The 18,252-nt window shown below is 43.4% G+C and overlaps 1 protein-coding gene across 5 annotated transcripts; it reads left to right on the plus strand.

Annotated features, from left to right (window-relative positions):
* Window positions 1-1,051: 1,051 nt before the first annotated feature.
* On the plus strand, window positions 1,052-17,093 carry POPDC3 (popeye domain cAMP effector 3). 5 transcript variants are annotated; one of them, XM_088052547.1, is made up of 4 exons: window positions 1,052-1,133; window positions 12,419-13,160; window positions 14,893-15,001; window positions 15,814-17,093. In XM_088052547.1, the coding sequence occupies exons 2-4, from the start codon at window positions 12,670-12,672 to the stop codon at window positions 16,144-16,146; spliced, it is 933 nt and encodes a 310-aa protein (XP_087908673.1). In that variant the 5' UTR covers window positions 1,052-1,133; window positions 12,419-12,669; the 3' UTR covers window positions 16,147-17,093. The 5 variants fall into 5 exon arrangements, with proteins under 5 accessions (XP_087908673.1, XP_087908672.1, XP_014119023.2 ...); XM_088052546.1 differs by lacking the exon at window positions 1,052-1,133 and adding an exon at window positions 3,495-3,576; XM_014263548.2 differs by lacking the exon at window positions 1,052-1,133 and adding an exon at window positions 4,202-4,346.
* Window positions 17,094-18,252: the final 1,159 nt, after the last annotated feature.

The raw sequence follows: 18,252 nt of genomic DNA on the forward strand, positions 1-18,252 counted from the left end.
TTGAAAAAACACAGGTTTTTCCCACACTGTGAGTGCTCTGAACATTGGGCTTTCAACACATCCCTGGTTTTTGCACCCTTCTTTTTGTCCCAGAGAATTCTTAGACCCTTCTCTTGTTCCTGTATCTGACATCAGATAAAATTTTTGCAGGGCTCTAATTTTTGAGTGTGAGAGAAGAAGGCTCTGAGCCAAACCCTGGTTCCAGCCATGGTTCACTGTGGAAAGCACCCTGAGCAGAGTGACTCTGGCCACATACAGAAACCAGAGAGGGCCCTTTACAAACCTAAACCCAGAAAAGCACTCACTAAGTGAATTTAAACACCTCCTCCAGCAGCAGCCACTGACTGGGATTTGTGTATTTTTATTAGAGTTAAATCCTACACTGGGTACTTCTTTCACTTCTTATAGATGGTAGTGTTTGAAATGAGCTCAGGATGGGAAGAGCCAGTTTCCAGAAGGAGAAATCTCTGTGGTCAGGCTGCTTCAAAGCATGAGGCCACTTGGACAGTGAGCTATATCTCCTACACCCTTCCTTATTGAAAGCTGGGTGAAGAAGCTAAAGCTCTCCACCTTACCTCCAGCAGAGGGTACAGAGATATTCAATTCCAAGCCCATTATCTGAGAGCCTTTACATGTGGAAAGATTAAAAACTTAAATGTACTATTTAGCATTTTATTTTACAGATGTGTAAAAAAAAAAAAAAGTAAAAAAAAAAAGTGCCTTTTCCCTAAATTTAAACTATAAATTAAAACTTTTTTATCTTTACCTGGCAGGGAATGATGTTTTAAAAAAGGTTTCTAGATTTAATTTTGCTCAGTTCTGCAGGTTGGATATGGCCTGAATATGTTATGACACAACTTGATGATGACTTGCTTGCAAGTATTAGCAACAAAAATCAGTTCACTACAGAAATGCAAACCTGATTCTATTTACTTCATTATTCACTTCAATAAAGGGAGGAGGAGTTTCATTAGAACTCAACTATACATAAGTCTGCTAAAATCTTTTCCAAGTACACAGAGAGTTTAATTCTCTTTCCAAAATGACTAAGAGCTCCTACAGAAGAGCCCTCTTACAACTACCTGGGAAGAACATTAAATCCATAGTGGAAAAGAACATCGTTTCTTAAAGAGGTAATTCATCATGCCATGTGCTACCATGTCCCCATGCTTCATAACTTATTTTTATTGACCAAGGACAATGCAGGGAAAGAAAAATGCAGTAGAGATGTATTAAACATTTAAAAAGTCTAAGAAAATAGGAAAAATCTTCCCATTAAAGAGTTATTGATAACTTCTCCTCTTAGAGGACAGCATGATGTAGGGAACACCATTACTCTACTTCAGAGATAATACAGAAGGCAGCCATCTGATGCTGTAAGTCAGTCCCTCCTTAAGCACTTGCTGAGGAAATAGAAGGGCCTGATTTCTAGACAGTGAAATCATAGACTGAACTTCCTTTTTCCTCTCTCTGGGGGAAGTTGCCAGCACACCCAAGAAAAGGTCTGGCACCAGCTCTAAGGGGGAACTTCTGGATGCCTGCTTGGGTAATCCTGCCTTGGCTGCAGCAAGGGTACAAGAGGCATCTGGAGACAGGGCGGTGGAGAAGCCAACAGCAAAGCTTTCTGCATGTTTTAAAGAGCTGCCAGGCTTCTCATAGGATGAATCATGTTCAGGTAGAGGTGTGTCTAAGGTCCAAAAATCCAATAGCAGGTGTAAGAAGAGGGAGCTATTTACAAACAGTCAGAAACTCATGATGCCCAGTTTCATGGCCAAGCAGTGGGACTGGCCCAAAGATGCCTGTTCAAGTGTTCAGGTTCCTGTCAAGCCCAACTGGAACTAATCTTGCCCTTTCTGCTATGTGTTCCCAGCTGGCCCTTGAGGCCCCTTGGCTAGCTGCCTTCCCACCCTCTGTGCAGAGCATTTGCCACAGCTGAGCCTCTCTCTTGATCCAGGGCCACAACATCTCCTACAGCTTCTCGAGTCTGATACTGGATTTCTGATTCTTACCACAGGCTCCCTCATAAGTCTACCTTTAAGTATGACCTTTATATCTTGCCATACTGCTGCAAAGAATAATACTGATTATAATTTGGCTTTATATTTGCTAGATTATCTGACCTTTTAGAAACAGATTTTTTATGTAAGTACAACCAGCAGTTTAAAAAGTATCAGCATTGTCTGGTGACTCAAGTGGTTGGTTCAAAGTACACTGGGCAGAGCTAGTCTCTTTGTACCACATGGCAGCTTTGTCATCTTATTGTTGCTTCCCTTGGGTCTCTCATCCAGGCTTGATTTCTAAGGCTAGATTGAGAAGGTCATTTGTAGTCTCAGTCTTACAGTACTAGATAATATTGTGGAGTTGACTGATTTAAAATCAAAAATATTATAGTGGTTCTTGTTCCTTGGTGATCTATATATCTGTGGAGGATTAAGATTTAAATTGCTTCCAACTAAGTATAACTAAAAAACTCTTACAAATAAGCCATCAGTATTTTCTTGCTTCTTTTATGGTGATTAGAGGAAACATATTTTAATTGATGTAACAGTGGTTTATTGGAATAATGTAATCTCAGTAGACACATAGATCAAATAAAACACTTTAGGATCCTTCTTTTATTATGTATTTCCTCATCCCTTTGTTACCAATCCAGTGAAGAGTAAATATAATGGGCAAATTTATGCCTAATGCATACTTCTAAAATTAAACTAGTTGTGAAACAGCATAAACTAATTGTGAAAAAGAATGTCTTGAAGGTAAGTACTGGAGCTACACTGCAAACCCCTTTAAATGTTTAATTAACTACAAGAACCTTAATACATACTCTAATAGATATATAAAAATATTTTCCCCCTCAAAAATAATAAATATAAGTATTGTAATCAGATAATGAAGATTTTAATATATGTAACTCAGGATAGCTTTAAGTGCACTGGCTCATTGCATTCTCAATTTTAAGAGAATAAATTATTCCAAAAAATGTATGCATCTTTTCCCCTGGCAAACATGGAGCTAAAAAAAAACTTTGAAAATAAAGGACCCCCGCGGGGAAGCAAGCTCCCAGAAGTGTTGATCCCTTTACCATGAGCAGGACAGGATGCTCCGTCCTTTAACTTGTGTAGAAGGTGCCGTCAGTGCCGTGTCCTGTATCGCCCTGTATGCCAGCCTGCCGTGGGACCTCAGAGCTGCCCACCGGCACACACACAGGCTTCTCCACTCTTACTGCTTCAAACGTATTACTGCTTATGCTCCAGTTACTGACAAATGGCTTCTGTAGTAACAGGAGTTGCACATTTAATAGGCTGTGGTTTTTTCTATCTTAACAACTTGTAAATCTGCCTCCTCCTCCTCCCCCGTCAATAAACTCTCCCTGCCCGAGACACAAAGTGGTGACCAGAACAAGTGCGCAGCTAGCACACTGAAAGGCTCATGCACTGACACCTCCGTGTTCGTGGGGAGGCATTTGCTTCTTCTGAAACGAAGTAATTGAAAACCGGCTATGAATGGTGTGCCAGCCTTGTGATGAAGGCGACACTGAAGGCGTGCATCTACCTTCTGAAGAAACACCTTGCTGGGGTGAGTAGGTGAAAGAGAAGAGGATTGCAATTTCATTTATTCCAAACCAGCAGCCGCAGACAGTTTAACCCCGGACAGCTGTGCCAGGAGGGGCAGGTTTTTGCGTGCCCGTCCAGCCCGACACCTGGGTTGCAGCGGGTTCTAGCGTGACCGAGTTCAGGGCTCTGCCGTTCCCGAGGGCTCGCCGGCGGCCCGGCCTCCCCCTCCGACGGCTTCGGCGTTCACCTGGGATACGGGAGCCCCGAGGCAGCCCCGAGGAGAGGGGCCGGGCCAGGGCAGCCCCGGGGGAGCTCTGAGACATCCTCGGGGAGCGGGCCCGGGTCGGGACAACACGGCGCCGCCGCAGGAGGGGCTCTGAGGGACGGGAGGCTGCTCCCGCCACTGCGGCTGCCCCGGCCCGGTCCCGCTCCCCCGGGGCTGCCTCAGAGCTCTCCCGGGGCTGCCCCAGCCCGGTCCCGCTCTCCCGGGGCTGCCTCAGAGCTCTCCCGGGGCTGCCCCAGCCCGGGCCCGCTCTCCCGGGGCTGCCTCAGAGCTCCCCCAGGGCTGCCCCGCGCCCGCAGCCCCGGGGCCGGCGGAGGCGCCTGCGCGCTGCGGCCGCTCGGTGCCGGCCCCGCTGGCGCCGCCCGCAGCTCCCGCGGCTCCTCTGCCTATTTTAGTCACAGCCGCGGCTCCGGGACCGCCGCGGGACGCGGGGCCGCCGGCGGCCACGAGCGGTATCCCGAGTCCGTCCCGTCCGGGCGGCCGGGAAACTTTCCCGCGGCGCGGAGCAGGTAAGGGGCGCGGGCAGGGCGGGGGCCGAGCCGTACCGAGCCGGGGCGGGCAGAAGCCCCGGCACTGCCCCCGCCCGCCCCCCGCCGGCGCTGTCCAGCCAGGCAGCGCTGGGAGCGCCGTCTGCTCTGCCCGGGCCGGGGGCGAGCGGAGTCGGGGACACCTCCGGTACCGCCGCGCTTCGGGACAGCCGCGCCGGGGCTGGAGCGGCGGTCCAGGGAGGGCTGCCCGCCCCGAGGATTCGGCGGCGCCCTGAGAGGAGGTTACAAGGGGTCACTGTCCCGGGAGGGAAGCCCTCCCTCCCTGCGTGCCCGGCGGGGGTAACCGGAGCTCCCGAGTCAGCCCTGCCTGGAAGTTGGAGAGCTTTGCCGTGTCCCCTCTAGAGAGGAGCGCGACACGCTGCCCAGCGCTTCTCCTCGCCAGGGCTCTGTCTGAAGTGGAACCCTTGGTTGTGTGTCTCGGGTTAGGATTTGTCCCTTAGGATAGCGGGGTTTCTGGTTCTGCCCGGGTGCTGCCGGATCATTGACAGAAGAGCTGGCTCGAGGAGTATCTATCTCTACTGTGACAAAACCACCTCGGTATCCGGGGATTTGGCTGGGGGTTTGCCTCCTAGGCTGGCATTATTTGATTCTTCTCCCTCTCCATCAACTAACGGTAAGAGACACAAACTCTGAAATTGCATTTGCAGTTGCTCCTTCTCCAAAGATAGAACAAGTGAAACAAAGCACTTCTCCAAACTACAATTTTTCTTATTTTTTTTTTGCCAAACACATTCTTCCAAACTGTAATATTTTATCACATTTTCTTCATCTTTTCTATAAATCTTTGTGTGCATTTAGTCTGTCAATCACTTTATGGGCAAATATTTTATGTAGCAGATCTCTTGTAATACTGAATCACAGACCACCTGATAGTGTTACAGAGATTTCATAGATGAAACCTGTGTTCCAGAACTAGGGCTTCTTGCTGACTGTTGGTTAATGGGAATATGATTGCATACATACAAGTTAACATGTCTTCATTGACCACAGCAAAACAAGAAATAGTTTCCACTTCTGCAGAACTGGTCCTGTTTGGGCTTTCCACAGAGTTCCATGTGGTGCCAAACAATAAAGTACCTTAAAATGTCAAGTTTTAAAGAAATGCCTTGCCTTCAGAATAGTAAGTACACTGCAAGTCCTCTAGTGAAACAGAAGAAAACAGTAATTGTGGTCAGTTGTGGTGGTCTGTGTGGTCTGACACAAACTTTGCCTTCACAGATATCTTAAAGCTTTTATGACAGAAGTTGAAAACAGACAGTTCATTAAGGATTCAAGAAAACCATTGTTAACTGAAGCTATGTTTGATCTTTTTATTCAGTGTGTGGGTTCTTCAGAAAGGAGATTTTGTCATCTTAGTGTGTTCCCCTACTTTGCAAAGAGCTCTGGCCAGTGTCTCCAGATGATGATAGGCAACCTGTTTGTATGTGTTTGGACTCATGGCACATCTCTGTAAGCCAGTTGTACCTGCAGGTATGGTGTGGTGAACCAAGCCTCTTTTTTTGGGAAACAAAGTTCATGTCAGGTGGTTGGTTTCATGGGAATACATTCCCATTGAAAGGCACTACTGCACCATACAAACTCATTTAAGCAGAATTCTGCAGAGTTCAGCTGTAGTTCATTAACCCGCTTTTAAAGCACTTGTGAAATGTGCCTTGTGGCTTCTTTCTCCACTATTAATTTAAAAGTTGAACTGGAGAGAAGCTTGAATTTGTGCTTCCTTTCAAGTTTTATTCTAAAACACAATAAAACAGACCCCCTGAATTTTTTTTTTGGCAATGCCATTCAGTATACAAGAGCCTTGCTCAAATTTACCCAAGTGCTGGTGATCTTTAAAAAAAATGACTGACTGCCATTCCATATTCATGTTTCTAGGAGCAAAAGAACTAAAAAAAAATGTGAGAGAGGATTATACTTCTTAATTTGGTGGGAATACCACATCTACTTATGGTTCATTAATTCTGATTAAAATTGAAAGAAATATGTAATTTTTTTCATTTCAGACACTGTCTAGATGATAAAATAGGCAGCATCTTCAACACTGGCTTTGCAACCACAGGGAGTTTCATTGTATATTTTACAGTGATAAATGAGGTATTGTTGAAGTACTGGAAGTTGAGTATAGTTAGCTAGTCTTTAAATAATTAAAGACTAGATACCAGCTTCACTGCATGCAGTGCTCCTACTGAGCCTTAAACTGTTCTTTCTGTATTATTGTGGGGTTTCTTTTTCTCTCAAGGCCTCCCCCTGCCCAGCTTTTTTCCACTTCCTAAACAGATTAGTAGGAATTTAAGCAAATTGTAGGCAGAATCAGGCTTTCCCCGCTGCACCCAAACAAGCTCAATGAGTGGAAAGTCTCCTGTTGAAGATCTGCGCTTTGGAGACAGCAGCTCTGCATCTGCTGCAACAGGGAGATGGAAGACAGGCCCAGCTTGACGAGGAGGACAAGCAGTCACTGGCCTCGTGCCATTTGGTTGTGGGTTCTTCATGTGGAGACTTTAGTGTAGAGGTGGCATTGGGGTATCTCCAGGGTTGGGCAGCAACTGGCTGAAGGGGCTGCTTGGTTGAGCAAACTTAAGCATGGTAGCCTAAATTGTGCCTGACCAGAGGAGGGCTTTGGCCCTGGAAAGTCCTGCTTGGCTGGTGGTTGTGTCTCAGAGCTGCCCTGAAGGCAGTGAAGCACCACTGGTGGCTGGACATGCCCCAGCTGCCTGTTTTGCAGCTCTGAGCATTTCCAGAAGGATTACTGTCTGGGAAGGTATCACATCACATGGGTGATCTTGGTGTGGCAGGTCCAGTTTGGGAATTGCAGCCCAGGCGCGTACTGGAAGGACTAGGAAGAGTGTGGTCTGACTGCTTTTCTAAGAGCTGAGACACTTTGCCTTCCATGTGCCAGCCCCTGCTCAGAGCACTGATCCAGTGGGTGAGACAGCGATGAGACATGAGTGGGGCATGGGATGCCTGCCTCAACTGAGGGAGGGCTGATCCATCTTCTCTCTTCCCATGAGTGTGCTCCCAGTGACTCATTTGGACTCATGGGGATGGGTCACCTGCTGCCCTTGTTGTTGCAGCTGTGATGTTGTGCAGAAGGGACACAGAGCTGCACTGTAGTCCCTCTTCATTCTGCCATGAGGATGCTCACCCAGGGAGTGGGAACCTGAGGCTTGGTTGCTCAGGTTGCACGATAAAGCATTCACATCCCTTTCTTTGAACACATCCCTTTATCTGAAAATCATTCACAGGAAGGGAGGGATGCTGGCTCCACACAGATGAAGATTTCATGTATAACATCTACAGGAGGAATAAGTTCAGATATACCTGTCTTAAATTTTTTCTGCTGTCTAAAGTAGCTCTTAGTTGGCATCTGAGATAGGCTTCTGGATTTCTCTGGGAAGACCAGCTCTCAAAACTTTCTAGTTATATACAACCTTTTTATATCAAGTAACTTAAGAAAAGTCTGGGAGATGTTCCCATCATCTAGCGTGATTTCCTGTAGCATAAAAAATAGAATTGTAATAAATAATTTTTTTTTAATAATGGTACACCCAGATTTATTTTAGGGACCAGACAGCATCTTAACTTCTTTATTTCCTAGAAAAGGAAATCTTTAAAGCCATCCTACTAATTATTACCCTTTGCTATGTGTGCTTGTGTGTCTTTGAAATCTGAATATATCTACTTTTGTAGTGACTGATGTCTTGATACCATTGTGTTTTAGTTTGGGTAGTCCTTTTCTTCCTCATCTTCATTCCACCTTCCTGCAGGCTGCATTTTGTTGGTGAAACCTTGTGTTTTCCAGTATTGTAAATATCCAGCTTTCTCTAGGATATAGTCTCAAGAAGTTTAGAGGAATGTAGCTTGTGTTGTTAATTACTGTCCTTATTTGCTGCATGCATGTTCTCAGCCAGGAGTGAGTCCAGGGACAGTTTATCACCAAACCCAGCTGGTTTCTGTGCCCTGAGTTAGACACTGCATTACAATTAAGAGTTGGGTTTTCTCGCTGCCTGTGGGTATCTAGCCCCACTGCAGAAGGAAAAAGTATCTTGGGGAAAGTACTCAACAAAAACAGGGGTTGGGAGTGACAGGTGTCACTGTGGTTTTGGCCACAGAGGGGATGCCAGAGATGTCGGGGCAGTGGAAGGAAAGGGTATCTCAATTGACATATGCCTTTACATTGCATGTGAAACTACTCCATGAAATTAAGGAGCAGTTTCTTTTTATAATCTAAATGATGTCAGACAACATTTAATTTGTAAACCTGGAGGGGGTGCTTGGAGCTCATCCCTCTGGAATGGGGGGTGTTTAGGCCAGGAGGACCACCCTGGCTGGAGGGGCTGCCTTGCCCCTGGTGGAGTTGCTGGGGTGTCAAGCCAGGCTATGATTCCTAGCTCATGTATAAACATACACACTGTAGTGTGCTAAATCCATCATAATCTCTTTTTGTGCAAAGAAGTGTTTATGCTGTAAAGGAAAATCTTTCCTTTTGCTTCCAAACCTGTAGCAAACAATTCACCCAGGCTGATTACATGATTAGCACGAGCAGCTCTATAGCCTGTCAACATGTACAGTGTGAAAGTGCTGAGGGCTTTCTTTCACAGTACTTGGGATAAGGCAACTGAAGAATGGACTATTCAAACTCTTAACAGCTTTACTTTTGATTTAATTAAAAAATACCAAAGAGAGAACTTCTGGTGTCCTCAAGGCTTTTAGGGTTTCTTTTTTGCAGGAACCATTGTGATCCAGACACAGTAACTAACACTCAGAGCTTCTCAGAGTTGAATTAAATCATCAGTGACAAAAATGGGGTAAAGTGCATGGTTCTTGAGCAAATTAAAAATGTACATAATAGGTAATTCTTCGTGAACACGGAAATGTAGGGGGGAAACACCCATTTGAGGAGGGGGAAGATTGTAATGTGCACTTGTACAATACAAATTCTTTCTGTTTTGACTGGTTTAGTGTACTGTTTGTATGAGAAGCAGAAGGCCAAAGCACCTCAGTGACAGGATGGTGTCCCCTCCAGGTGCTTACAAATGGTAATGTTGTACTGCTGTGGAGGATGACTCTGTTGGTATCACAGCTGTTTGGTTTCTTGGTTTGGGAGATTTTTTTCTCCCCCACAACCTCACTTGCAGTAGATGAATGGCCTAATTAGAGTGACTCTTCCAAAGCCCTCAAGAGTTTAAATTTTGGCCTTGTAGGAACTATCAAGAAAAACATGAAAGGCCTTTTCTAGCACTAAATACCTCTCAAAATTGGAACTTTTCCTATACTTAGGCCCATACCTGTTATTATCTCTGCTCTATTTACAATTGCCAACAATTTTAAGCTTTCAAATATTAGAATAATTTCTTATTTGAGAAGAGCTGCATCCTCTCTTTCGGCCTGCAGTTCCCTGGCAGCAAGCATGCCTACTCTTCACCATACTCTGAGAAGTCAGTCCCGTTCAGGCATAGGTTTTGTCATTATTTCTAGGTTTGGTTTTGCCTGCATATCTTGTGTAGCTCAGGAGATTGCTGTGTTAGTAAGGCAGTGCTCTGGGCTAGCACTGGCCTCCCTCCTTTGCCCTTCCTCTTGCCTGGAAGGAGAGAGGCCCTCTCCAGTCTGGGAGATGCTGCAGCACAGTAAAAGTTCTCATTGTGTAGAACTAATGGAATAAGTGGGAATTTTCCACACAGTGGTTTTGGAAGACAGGTCCTATTCTGAAAAAGGAGTTACAAATGCAGAACAGTTTTCTCAGGACTTTGTTTTTGCGTATGATGACCCTGTATCTGTGTCCTAGTGGTGTGCTGTTCTTTCCAAATTATTTTGGCCCATCTTGTCATGTATAGATGCTTTACAGAAACGTTGTGGGCTGTAGTGAATTAAAAGTTGTACATACATTCTGTGAAATTACTATTATGCCACATCACAAATTATTGCAATGTGTGACATTACATGATGAAAAGATGTTGGTAATGTGAATTACTGATCCACTGTGGTTTTGTTTATGGCATGCATACAGTTTCCAGTGTAACCCCTCAGTCATGGCTCCCTTCAAAACACTGATTTTTATTATGTTCATTTAGAAATTAGGGTCTTTTATTTTTATTATGTTCATTTAGAAATTAGGTAACACTGCTTAGAGCAAAATGTTGGCAGGAGAGTAGAATTATTAACAATAATCCAAAATCACTGTTTTCAGTGATTCTGTTTTAAACAAATAGTCAGTCAAACAAAAAACTTCTGCCACTGATTTCTGACCGTGTAATGGAAATACTGGCTGGATTCAGAACACAAAGTCTGGGAACTGCATGTTCCAGTTTTATTTTATTTTGATTCAAAAATCTTAAACCCCTTGATCACAGAAGTACCATCTAAAACTCCTCATATTACCATACCTAGGTAACTTCCTTATAGCTGATGCAGTTTCCATCTCCTAGTCTCCAAGGGATAAATCCTACATCTGAGGGGAATCCTGTACCAGAGGAGAGTATTTGGATAAAGAAACAAACTGAAAAAGTTATAGTTGTAAACTACCTTATTCTTGTAATGCTGGTACAAGCATTACACTTAGACTCTTACACTGCTGGAGGATTTTGAGCTTTGTAACTTGGAGAGATGCTGTTCTCTTTAGCTGTGGTATTTTTATGGGCCAGTGACTTTTCTATCACCACTCTGAGAGGGAGAGTCTTCTCCTAACTTGTTCTTCTGAGCTCTGCTGCTCAGTTGTTTGGGATTTGATGTCTTTATTTAGCACCAGTGTTATTCAATCATAGAATTAATGTTGAGGTTTGAGTAAACTTTAAAGAAGTAATGCTGTGGTGGTTAGGAAATATGATACAAATTTTCTTTATTAATTTCTTAGACTGTAAAAGAAGCACTGCTGAAAGCCTTGATGAATGATGTTGGATGCTTCACTGCGACAGCAGTGCTTTTAAAGTATTGACTTCTGTGGCTGTTGTGAGGGGAAAAAAAACCAAACTACTTTGATATTCTAGAGAATCTGATCATTTTGATAACAAGATAGTTCTTAGTTTCCTTGCTGTTCCACCAGGAAAAGAACCAGACAGTAAGGCTTTGGAAGGTTTCAATTCTGATTACACCACTAATATATTCTGGCCTTGCAATTTGTACTGTAATAATCTCACATTGAAGTACATATTTTTATTTTAAAGAACAGATATGGAAAACTGGTTTTGATTTTTTTGTTTTCAGATTTATTTTGGGGTCTCTTTCATGTTCTGTGTTTTTCTTTTAAAACTCTTAGGAATACATCACCATATGAGAGTGAATAGCATGTTTCACATTTTAGAGTATTGAATGATAAAGTTATGTGGTCCATGGCATGAAATTCTATGATGTAGAACTTTGAATGTTGTAAAATTGCTTTGTAAATGTCCCTTGAGTCATATTTTTCAGGACTACTTACTTCATGTTCTAATAACATAACCTGTATCAACATGCCTTTAAGCTTTGTAGTCTTCCTTATATATGACAAGGGGTTTTGCCTGTTATCCTTGGAGTAGAAAAGACCATCCCCTGTGACACTTGGGTTTCCCTTGTTGTGGTGTTTTGGATGGAGTGTGTGGTCTCCAGGAACAGAGAGCAGCTTTTCTCAACCCATTAATGAGAATGATTTGACCAAAATCCAGAGAGAGATGGAGGAGGTGAACAAGGAATAAGAGCTCATTATCTCTTCTTGTTGAAGAGCTGGGTAGGACATTTAAAAAGGCTCTCAGGGAGCAAGGTCTGGAACAACAAATCAAATTACCTTCTCAGCAGTGATGCTGTGCAAAGGCTTGTCATAGGGTGTTGTGAATGCAACACACAGCTTTACATGGATTCAGTGGCAGTTCAGTGGTTGCTACAGGGATCACTGATACAGAAAACATGATCTTCAGCTGGATGAATATTGAAGTTTGATCCTGGAATCACAGAGCTACAAGGGTAATTGGATCATAATGCAGTCTGTGGTTTTAGGCAATAAAACTTTGATAAAATGTAATTGATTAAAATAATTTTATTAGTAATTCATCTTTTCTTCACTTGTCCAGATCAGATGAAGCTACAGATGACATGACCAAAGTCAAAACAATGCATGAACTGATGAGAAACAGCACTGAGAACATTAGCTGCTTAGTTGCTGGAAATCCTAAGTGCAACTTCACTACCAAAAGGGACCCTGATGTTATGTGGTCATTGAGCAGAGTTTGCAAGAATGGAAAACCAAAGGAAAACCAAAACTAGCTGCATCTCCTAAATAAAAATTTTCAAGACTCAGCTAAATCAAGAAACTATTCCAGCCATGGGAGAAAATGCAAGTTTTTGGGAAAGTTTGATATATGCACATCCTACATGTACCACCTGGAAGCAAGAGGCAGAGGGATCTATCTACCACCTAGCCAGTATTTTCTTTGTTGTGGGCTTCATGGGTGGAAGTGGATTCTTTGGCCTCCTCTACGTCTTCAGCTTGCTTGGACTGGGTTTTCTCTGCTCTTCTGTTTGGGCTTGGCTGGATGTGTGTGCTGCTGATATATTCTCCTGGAATTTTGTACTGTTCGCTATATGCTTCGTCCAGTTCGTTTATGTTACCTACCAAGTCCGGAGTGTTGCCTTTGACAGAGAATTCCAGGAACTCTACAGTGCTCTCTTCCAGCCTCTGGGAATTTCCTTGACTGTGTACAGGAAGATTGTCTTGTGCTGCGATGCAGAAGTGATTACCCTGGAGAAGGAACATTGTTACGCCATGCAGGGCAAAACACCTATTGACAAACTGTCCTTGCTTGTGTCAGGCAGGTTCGTATTGCTTTGTTCAGGTTTTCTGCAAATATCTTTATTTTCCTCTCCTTTCTGAAAATGAATGAAAAAAAACCAAAAAGCCTGATTTTGTGTATTGTTTATTTTCCAGTACAATAGATTAAATATTAATACAAGTAATATTAATAGGTTAAATACACTTGTCTAGGATAGCACTAGCATAAAAACACTAAGCACAGAATCTGTAATAGCATAAAGAAAAGAATTTGAAGTCATTTTTTTCCAGGCAGCTGTACCATAGCGTTCAGCAGGTTAGGCAGATAAAGGGAATAAATGTGGGTTTTCAGTGTTCAGGTTATGGCTTGCTGTCTTTCTGCTGCCTAGCTGATGAGCACAGCGTTTGTCCTATTTTTCTTTACTAGTGTCATCTGAAATGGGACAAAAAATTAGTTGCAAAACTGAATATACTGAGATAAGCTCTGTTAAACAGAGATCTTGGCTTTGATTGAGATTGTATTCAGTTGCTTTCAAGGGAGTGGAAGAAAAGTATCTAAGAAAGGGCAAAAGACTTAAAAGCCTCCTTTCATTACAAGAGGATGTAGTTGAGCCTTATCAAGACTTGCAGACCTGGGTCTATGGGTACTGTATACTGTGACCCTGTGTTAGACCCTGAGGCAGTAAATCCACCTGCTTGTACTCCCTGCTTCTAGGAGATCCTTCTGGCAGCCTTGCTGATGCTTTCCTGGGTGAAAACACTAGTTTTTGTACTGTATGCAAAGCAGGGTGCAATACCAGACTGCCACAAGAGTAGGTCAGACACCACGAGGTGATCGACATGGACTGTCCTTGACGGGACACTTGGGAGCATTTTGATCTCCTGCTGCATGGATAGATGGAACTTGTAGGCAGCTTGACATTCAGCTGATTCAGGACTACTTGCCATGAGCAATATGGATTGTGGGCAGTTCTCCTTAGTGACACCTTGGTTCAGAGCGTTCTTGGGAGTTCTCCAGGAAGTACTTCATGGAAGTTGCTTTTGGTCTCACCAAAGGAGAGGTATCCATCCTTCTACATGCCCAGACAGTTAGTAATCAACCAGAGCTCCTGCTGCCCTTCACCATGTGGTACAGGGCTGCTTGTGTGCCTTCAAATTTATATGTTATTTAAAAAGAAGCAAGGAAAGAAGGTTTTTCTTTGGCATCTTCAGAAGGCCACAGCACTCACACAGAGATCCCATGCCTCCAGGCTGATCTCCTGGCTCCAGACATAGTCCTGTGACCATGTAATTCCTGTCAGATGTGGAGAAGGCCTACCTAACACATGCCATGGCGCACTCCTGCTTCCCACTCCCAGTTTTTTGCCACTTTGTTCTCTCTAAAATGCGTATTTGCCGAAACTAGAAATAAATCCCATGGTTTTCAGGGGAAGCAAGTAAATGCTGTTATGGGCATTGGTCTTTCACCTCTCCAGTGCATGGTGACCTTTTAATGGCAAAGCTTGTGCATCACTGCACAGACCCACCACAGAGAGAATAATGTGGTTTGAATAAGGCCTAGAAAGATTTCCCTTTCAGTTGCATGATTGTCTTGTATTCTATTTCAACTGGCCTGTGCAAGTTGGGTTCAAAGATATAATTAGGATAATGTTGGCCATTGATTGCTTTTTTGTGCTTTCAAAGCTATGTTTAAATTCCTCAGATAGTAGAAATAGCACAATAGTCATTGCTGGTGTACAGGTAGCGCTAACAAATTAACACATCTTATCTTGGTAGGATCAGAGTGACAGTTGATGGGGAGTTTCTGCATTATATTTTTCCTCTTCAATTTCTGGACTCTCCTGAATGGGATTCACTGAGGCCCACAGAAGAGGGAATTTTTCAGGTAAAAGTTAAGGGGTTTCTTTCTTGATTTAGAAATAAATTTATTCAGTTGTGGGTTTTGTTTGTGATACTATACAAACAAGTAGCATCTCATTAGTTTGGAAAATCCTCGTTATCTGTTGGACTGGTTTTGCTGTTTGTGTATACTACAAGAAAACAGGGTTTTCGTAAAGCTAATCTGGGAGGTAGGCTCTGTTTGCATTCTTGGGCTGCGCTGATATTCAGCCCTGAGAAGCCAGGTTTCCTCGGGGTGGGAAGAAGCTGGTGCTGAGGAGGTTTCCCACTGGGAGGTGAGCCAGGGGAAGCCGTGCCTGTGACACAGCTTGGCACGGGTTACAGCGTGGGACACGGTGTCAGCTGGGGCTGCCCCTGCGCTCTGTGAGCCCCCCCCCCCACCACTGCTGTCACTTGACTGACACGCTGGCTCCTGTCCGTGTTGGATCTGAGGTCTGCTGTCACGAGGACAAATGGCATTTGTTGAGAGCTTTCTTTAGGCCTGCCTTTTCAGCTGAGGCTGCCAAGAGTGGAGCAGGGAGTACCTGTGGCACTGAACCAGACATGCCATATGGGCACAGGCATATTGTCATTGAGGCTGACTAGATGTGATCGCTTAGTCCATATCCAGTCACCTTTCTCATTTGTCTTTTGCATACAGCAACCTCCCAGAGTTCCCTGGCTCGGTTAACAGGCTCTAATTGCAGTAGACAGGTTCTGCTGGGAGAGGGATTTGCCTTCTGAGCAAGGGCAGCAGCAGCAGCAGCAGCAGCAGCAGCAGCACCTTGTCACCTGGCTGTTCAATTCTCTCTTCTCTAGGTAACACTTACAGCAGAGACAGATTGTCGGTACGTGGCCTGGAGGAGAAAGAAGCTCTACCTGCTGTTCGCTAAACACCGCTTCATCTCCCGCCTCTTCTCAATTTTAATTGGGAGCGACATTGCTGAAAAACTGTATGCCCTGAACGACAGGGTGCACGTGGGGCAAGGCTTTAGGTACGACATCCGCCTGCCCAACTTCTACCACGTGGCACTGCCAGAGACCCCTCCCGTGCAGCCCTCCCACCGCTCCCACCATCTCCAGCGAGGGTCCCCCCTGCGCAAGCCCACGGTGGGCCTTACAAACTGCGGCTCCTTCCTTGCACCCTCCTAGGAAGGAAAGTTCTGCTGCAGCCATTCCTCGAAGTGATGAAGGGAAATGGAAGGTGGCAAAGCAGAAGAGCAGTGAGACAAAAGCAGATGAAGCCAAATTTGACTGACAAGTGCCATTTATGCTAATTGGAGTAGGCTGAATTCTCTATCTCAGAGCCAGCGGGTTAGCTTCTGCATTTTGACCGTCCGCACAATATGTTTACTTATCATTGATACTCCTGTTGATCTTCATCTCTTTTGTTTTGGAGGAGAACAAATCCTAACGGTCTGAGGTCTTGCAATTGTGGTGGCCTCTGTGGTGATCTGTTGTTTTATTGTTTGTTTGGTTTTCTTAAAGCAAGCCCATGGTATTTGTAGTTATATTTTCCCCCAACAATTTTGTCACAGTGAAGCATAGTCAGAATAGTCAATGAAAACAAGTAAGTTGTATTCAAAACATAGCAACTGGCTTATAATGTTCTTTTTTATGCCATGTGAACATTCTCTCAATTTACATGAATAATGTTGCAGAAAAAAAGACTAAGGAACGATCGCATTTGGCTTGTTTCTTAAAGAAATGAAAGATTTTGAAATGCACAGCAAGATTGTTAAAAACCCAAACAAAACAAAACAACAAATTCTGTCCCATGAGTAATTGGTTTCTCTCTGACTGTCCTTAAGTGGTATTACGTGAAAATGTAAGTGTTATTGCTGGCATTAGAAAAATAAAAGAGCTGTAACTGCTGCAAATACAGCTTAGGAAAATGGTTGTGTAGCATTTCTGATAGAATGTGATGCTATAGCACCTGGGCTTCTGCACTGTCAGTTCCCTTCATGACATGTACAATAAATAATGTTAGTCAAGCTACTGCCAAACCATTGGAGTTTGTTGTATAATATTCTTCTTAGCTATGTTTGTTGGGAAGAGGCTAAAACAGCTGCAGCAATAAATACAATTTTTAACTGACACATTCTTGTTTAGCTTCCAGAGTCACTTTTCTGTGCCTATGAAATTCTTGATTGAAGATATTCTCTCCCTAGTTCTGTGGTGTTTTAATGACTGAAGGGAGCCTCAGATCACACTTGAATAGTAGAGAGTTGGTTTCAACCCTCGGGGTCACTGTGCCTTTGAATGTCTTTGCTAACTCACCTTCCTGCTGCTCTGCTTGATGCCTGCCAGTAATCAAAAAGTAAGAAGCATTACTATTTTATGAGAATGGATTGTTGCTTGATATGTCTGGAAGTAGATAATATTTTTAATATTTTAAAATTGCTGGCTTGTTTGGTAGGATGACCCTTGTGTGCTTCTCTATGTGTGGGTATACCTGTAAGTTTAGATCATTTGAGTTGTTTCTGGAGGACTGAAAATGATGATACAATCTTACACTTGAAGAATAATAATGCAGTATGTATAAAAAAGCTATTAGGAGTGATGTGAAACACTGCCTGTTTGGAGGAAATTTCGAGTAAAGTAGATAAGATTGTACAGGTTTTGCTTTTAGCTTTATGTTGCTTCCTCAGAGAGGAAAACCAGCCAAACATAAATACCCCAGCATACAATGTGATAATCCCCAAATCATTCTCATAACCCTTCCATGCAATGTGTTCTGTATGTGCTGCTTAATGCATGAAGTCCCTGAGTCAAAAGAGTCAAAAGAGAACTGGAAAAAAATGCAAGAAGTTCACTGATGACTTTTAAAGATCTGTTCAGATGGTAACTATGGCACGAAGTGCCAGAGGCTGGCAGCATGTAGTAAGGGGGTACATTCTGTGTAACAGTCTATAAACATAAAAATATTTCAAATGCATAAAAGAGATCTTATTCTAGACTTAGGTGTAATATAAATAATTGATTATTGTTCTCCATGGTTTTCTTGAATATTTGGGTTTGGCCTATTTATTCAAGAAAACTTGTCTTTACTACATTCTGACCCTACTAAAGTTAATTAGATTGTTCATCTTCACCTTAAAATAAGACCAAGGAGTCTTACTCACCCAATTTCTGTATCAAGCTTATATATGCTATTTAAGCAGTAGCATACCACTTAGAAAGATACTGGGGAATGATGGGTGCTTTGATAATTTTTTCTTCTATGTGACCGTTTTCAAACCAGCCTTGGTTTCTGTC

This window comes from Pseudopodoces humilis, chromosome 3, assembly GCF_049639895.1.
Source record: "Pseudopodoces humilis isolate 2021_Gansu_Grassland_sample_001 chromosome 3, ASM4963989v1, whole genome shotgun sequence".
Classification (NCBI taxonomy): Eukaryota; Metazoa; Chordata; class Aves; order Passeriformes; family Paridae; genus Pseudopodoces; species Pseudopodoces humilis.